We start from the raw sequence: 6200 nt of genomic DNA on the forward strand, positions 1-6200 counted from the left end.
CATTGATTTTAAATATTTATGAAAATGGAGAATCTCTTAACCTTTAAAAGCAGTAAAATATGTTCTTGTGTTTCAATGGAATGCTTTGTGTGCATTTTATTTCTTCTGTTTTTGTTTGCTTCTCAGTGTGGTGGCTTATTCAATAGTCATGGGAGTCCTGATGGCAAGTGGAAAAGAAGTATCAGGAAAAATTCCGAAAGGAAAGGTACACTCTGAATAAAATGCCCTGAAATTTAGAAAAGAGCAGCTTGTGACACCCATTTTCCCCCCTGCAGCTCACACCTGTGTCCAAAAAGTTATTTAAAGTGTAATGTGGGGCTGGGTATGAATGAAGTAATGCAGATGTTTAGGAAGCAGCTTGTGAATACCTGCAGCTTCTCAAAAAATAAAGACACGTTACAGTATTTTGAAAAAGAAGTGAGATGTATGAGAGAGCATTCTTGTTTCAATGTGAGAAGTAGCCCTATGGACTGGAAACTGTTGGTGTAGCAAAATAATGAAATAAAGCAGCAATCCTAATCTCAGAAGGTGATGTCCAGTGTTGTCTACCTGCAAATGGAATGGGCACCATTTGCAGAAGTTCTTCACCCTACCCTTTCTCCCTGACCTGCTCTGGAGGGTTAGGGTACCATCTAGAACTAACTGGAAATTTGCATTTGGCAGTGAGGTGGGGAATAGGAAAAGAACTTCCACTGCATGAGTGAACTTCCTCTTGTGCAATGTTGGATATATCACCCAGTGGAACTTGCTTCCTAGTAAATCTATTTCCTAGATTTAACTATTATTAGGTAATGTTCCTGTTATTGTTCTTGGCAGATGCTAGAAGTGATGGAGTGTGTTGTAAATGAGATGAAAGTTTTTATGTGATTAGGACGATAGTAACTTCTCTTTATGATCAAATGAAGTCTGGAACTTTGTGTCTTGCAACAGGAATCATCACCATCAATAATAATAACACTTCATTATTTATACCACACTCAACTAGTCTCTTGTGAAGGTGGTTTTATTTAAATTTTAAAATCTCCCCCCCCCCTTGAAATCATACTAGCAACTTCAGCCTTTCATTGTTGTACCATAACTGCTAAAATAGCATATTTAAAGCAAACAAATTCAAAGCATACAGTTCAGCTCTTCTTGTCTTCCAACTTCCATTACAAATACCTTTTGGATGGTGCTAAATGTGAGAGTATATTCCGACAGTGCACTTATTTTTGCATTTAGTTGTTTATATTTAATGTGTGTTCCAGCTGATTGATTTTGAAGCTATGACAGCAGCTGGATCAGAGGCCTTCAGTAAAGTGGCAAAAGATTGGCTGAATCTGAAAAGGTAAAATTGTTAATGTTGGCTCAAGGTTTTGCATGTCCTAAAAAAAAAAAAAAAATCCCAGCTTTTCTCAGAAAGGCAGTCTTTGTTACTTTGAAAAGTTGAGTTAACAGAAGAGTGCTTTCACAAATTCCCACTTATGGCAGCTATTGCATTTCACCCTCTGCCCATATATCTATGCCTGCTGCTTGTGACACTTCTCAAATATAGTTTGTGATAACAATGTAGTTTTTGTTAAACTTAATCCACCACATCTAAAAGGCCTGGTTCCTATTATAAATTTAAGTAGTACTAAAGTTACATGAAGCAATAGACCCAAACTAGAAAGAACTGTTTGAATTTGGCACACCATAGAGGTCTGCATGTGTGGCATTTTACTCTCTAGCGGAAGGGAAAAATAACCTAATACATTAAATTTCTTTGTGGTTTTCTGGATTAGAACCATGGTGATAATTAGCTTCCTTCATTGATAGTTATCATCGCAATCTACTTAACAGTTCTTCTACAATATATGGTGTTAAATGTCTGAAATAATGAACCATACTATTGTGAAACTTGGTATTTTAATACTAGAACGTTTTGAAGACAAAATGCATAGGTAGTCACTTGCCCCAAAACTTGAGCAATAAAGTTCCAGTTGAGTTAAATTAGCATTTTTGGATTAGCAAAAATACAAAATATCAGGTTTATTTCAAACTTAAGTCATGGACTATGTTTCTATTAATATTTGCATTTTCCTTTTCCAGCATTTCGCCTTCTTACAAGAGTCTCCCACTGGTATCAGAATACTTTCCAACATTAAGAACCATGATTGAAGCACTAACTACAGATTCAGCTCATTGCCTGAAAAGGCTTTAGTTGCTGTGTTAACTTACCTCAATAAAGAGCAGTGACCACTTTTTTTGTATGTTGTTGATGGTGCAAGTCCTTTGTTCCCGATTATTTTTGTGGATTCTAAATAATTGAATCACTTCCTTTTAGGAACCCAACAGAAAACAAAATCCTTTTCTATAACTGAGAATTATTGGATATATCCAGAAGAAATACAGCTGATTTCAGTGAAGAACCAGTTGCCAGAAGGCAAAAGTGGCAACACAGGGTGCTGCTCAACTAAGATTTACTCAGAGTAGACCCCAATTACTGAACATGACTTGTTTATTTCATTTGGTCTACTCTGAGTAAAATTTAGTTGAATATCACACATACATCTGCCACACATTGTATGCACTGTAGCGTAATTTTAGCCTGTTCCCTGCACCGGTTTAAATTTCACACAGTCACCCAAAAGAATGATTTAATAGGTTGGCACAAAAGCCCATTTTATTACTTGGATGTATAGTCTAAATTCTGACCAAACTGCGAGAGGCAGTGGAAGACAGAAGTGCCGGGCGTGCTCTGATCCACGGGGTCATGAAGAGTCAGACACGACTAAACAACAACAACAAAAAGTCTAAATCTCTATAAAAGGCAGGCATGGCTTATTAGCCCTCATTCTGTCAATTACTGCATACAGGCACTGATCCACTTCCTCTCTGTATTTGATGAAAGTGCTAAATGTCACCTGCATATTAGTGACACCTCTTCTCCCAGTGATTTCATGTAGATGTTAAATAGCATGGAGATGAAACCCTGTGTGACAAAAGTATAACCCTTCCCCCTTTTTGGAAGTGGCCTCTAGGTAAGAAAGGAACCATTGCAAAACAGTACCTCCAACACCCAGCTTGGACATCCTATCCAGAAGGATACTATGGTTGGTATCAAAAGATCCAAGAGCATCATCAGGATTACACTCCCTATCTTTCTCACAGCAAAGCTGTGTATTCCAAAACCAGGCTTAAAACCCAACTGAGATGGAGCCAGGCAATTAGATTCAGGCTGCAGAAGGATCTTTGGCAAGTAATTAGTTTTTTTCCACGTCTTCTGACACCATTTCATTTGTCATAATATACCCAGTTTGCTTTGTTAGACCAGTTTGGTTGGTTCTCTCTACCCATTAGTCAGCAGGTGCAGTAATAAAGGTCTGGTAATAAATAAGTCTTAGTATACTGTTATACTAAGATTTATGTACAGTGGTACCTCAGGTTAAGTACTTAATTCGTTCCGGAGGTCCGTTCTTAACCTGAAACTGTTCTTAACCTGAATCACCACTTTAGCTAATGGGGCCTCCCGCTGCCGCCGTGCCACCAGAGCACGATTTCTGTTCTCATCCCGAAGCAAAGTTCTTAACCCGAGGTTCTATTTCTGGGTTAGCAGAGTCTGTATCCTGAAGCATATGTAACCCGAGGTACCACTGTACTGGAACAAAATACTTGGCATTTGCTCAGAATGAGCACAAACATTTTAGCGTAATTCTCGGACTAGCTCAGGAAGAAGATGCAAATGCCTTGCTGGGCAATTTGACCACAATCCTTGGCCTTTCAAACTCTGGTTTGGTTTATGAACAAATTATTTTGGATTACGAGTTTTTTGGAGGCCCTATTGGTGAAAGCGCACCTTGGGTTACGACCTGTTCTGGTTTACGAACAGACCTCCAGAATGGATTATGGTCGTAAACCAAGGTACCACTGTATGAGGGAACAAACAGTACAGTGGGAAAATAAGTATAAGATATAACGGAAAATGGAGCATCTTTTTCTATCATGTCCAATTCTAGAGTCCTTGGGAAGAGTTTTAGCCACAAAACTCCTTCAGGGATTATATCCAGTTTCATCAAATGCATCACTGACTGATGAATCTTTTACCTGCTGCTTTCTTGTTGGAGGTGCTCATAACTTTTCTACAACCACACCCTTAGCAACTCCCAGACTGTTTAAAGTGGTATGATACTGCTTTAAATGTATAGTTCAGGTGGGGCCTAATGGTTGCTTGAGTGTCACAGGACATCTCTCCCTCACAAACATATAGGATGAATATATTAAATTACTAACTTAGTATAGACTATAAGATTACTTGGTAATTTATTCATAAAGCATCTGGTTACTCATATTGCCTGACAATACAATAATTTCAAATATGCTCGACTAAAGTTTTGGTTCAGATACCAAAAACCCACGAGAGTTAAGTCCATTCAAGCCCCACAAAACTGGGAAGCCTTAACCCCCATGCCCCAAGATCAGCAATGCTGCTGTACACTGTCATCAATTACACTTGCTTCCATCTTACCCTCCACACGCACACCCTCTCCCTTGGTCTTTCAGGCCCAAACGCAGAAGGGAGGATGGAGTGCCTGGGACCACCAAAGGTGCCCTATTTCTTCCTGGTCCTGCCTTGCCTTGCCTTATGGAGCATCCAAACACAACTATGAATCCTCCCCATCTGTCACAGAACTACCCAGACAGCAAATTACACAGTTCAAAGTTGGTGTTAACTCTTTATTAGCAAAAACACTATAGTCATAGACTTGGCTGTCAGGCTGAATGAGCACAGCAGCTCATTTCCTGTGTGTCTTACCATGAAAGTTGTCAAGAGTAAAGATCCTCGCCTCCCTACAGCCATCTATGTCTCCTCCTCTCCAGGGCTTTTTCCAAGCAATCGGAGATTAAGCCTGTATGTTTGTCTTGGCTCCTCCCATGTCATACCTCTTCTGGTTCTGGGAACAGTGATGGTGGCAGGGAGACACCTATGCTTCTTCAGCAGTCTGACTCATCTCTGCCTCTTGGCCTCCCTCATTTCACTCTCCTGCCCCTGCTTCTGGACTTTTCTCTCCCAACTTCCCACACCTCCTCTTCCCAGTGTTTCTGATTACACACCATTCCACCTCCACTCCCAGATTTAGGTTTGATGAGGCCCTAAGCTACTGAAGGTAATGAGGCCCTTTATTTGTCCAGCTGTCCTTTGTCAACAAAAAATTGTCACTGAAATATACTCAGAGTCGCAAAGTGATTTCATGCTCTTTATTCAGCTCATAGTGGTGAGGAGGAATGAATGAAAGTCCCCTCAAAGTATCTGCTTTATATACATTATTTACACAATGGGCTGCACATGATTGCCTAATTCTGGAATTCTACTGTAAGCCAATCAGGTTGTGGATTCACTTATATCTGGAGCATGATTGGGTGGTTCCTGCCAACCAATCATACTGCTGCATTGTTCTAGGACCAATCAGACTGCTGCATTCTGAATCCTATTGTTCTAGGACCAATCAGACTGCTGCAATTTGGATCCTATTGTTCTAGGACCAATCAGACTGCTGCAGTTTGGATCCTATTCAACTCAGTACATAACAGTCACTGTTTTTTGTGTTGAATGTATGCTATATGGTAATTTATGGACCTAATAGGTCCATACACAACACAAAACACTGTTGCTGTATGTAGGTTTTACTTTATTTGTTTTTTAATCTTATATTTTGGAAATGTACATCCTGGGGTTTTTTCCCCTTTAAATTTTTTTGGGGACCCCAAAAGAGTGGGGCCCTAAGCTATAGCTTTAGCTTATTCCTAAATCCGACTTCCACCTCCACTCCCCAGACTTGAGCTTTCATCCTTTGGTGGTTCCCCAGCTCTCGCCATTCCTCGCCTTCCAAGCAGTCCGTAACACCATCCCTCTTGGGCGAGGTGGATCCAGACTAAAGCCGGCAGGGTGTTAGATGCAATCCGTCCACTACACTCGCTTAGTTCGTCTGATTGGAGCACCGCCCCCCGTATACGTTTGCTACGCGTAATTTTGTGCTGTGAATGGCAAAGCGCGCTGCTTTGGAGAGGGCTCCTGGCTCTTTACGCGGCACAACACCCACGCGCCCCGCGTTGGCACCAGCATCCATGCCTCGTCCTGGGCTCGTGTGCATGTGTGTGTGTGTCTTTTGTGTGTTTGTTTTTAAGGGGAGGACGCCCGAGAGGCGGTCCTAAAAGCAGGGGCGGAGCCAAAGGCTTCCGGG

The 6200-nt window shown here is 41.0% G+C and overlaps 1 protein-coding gene across 3 annotated transcripts in view; it reads left to right on the plus strand.

The window, feature by feature from the left end:
* Nucleotides 1-2231, plus strand: part of TTC13 (tetratricopeptide repeat domain 13) — a 28485-nt gene extending 26254 nt beyond the window's left edge. For all 3 annotated transcript variants that reach the window (XM_081855824.1, XM_081855825.1, XM_081855826.1), the window contains 3 exons: nucleotides 127-205; nucleotides 1248-1327; nucleotides 2071-2231. In XM_081855824.1, coding sequence (XP_081711950.1) covers nucleotides 127-205; nucleotides 1248-1327; nucleotides 2071-2182 — 271 coding nt within the window. In that variant the 3' untranslated portion in view covers nucleotides 2183-2231. The remainder of the gene's footprint in view (nucleotides 1-126; nucleotides 206-1247; nucleotides 1328-2070) is intronic.
* The last annotated feature ends 3969 nt before the right edge of the window (nucleotides 2232-6200 follow it).

This window comes from Podarcis erhardii (genome assembly GCF_964252035.2).
Source record: "Podarcis erhardii genome assembly, chromosome: 3".
Taxonomy (NCBI): domain Eukaryota; kingdom Metazoa; phylum Chordata; class Lepidosauria; order Squamata; family Lacertidae; genus Podarcis; species Podarcis erhardii.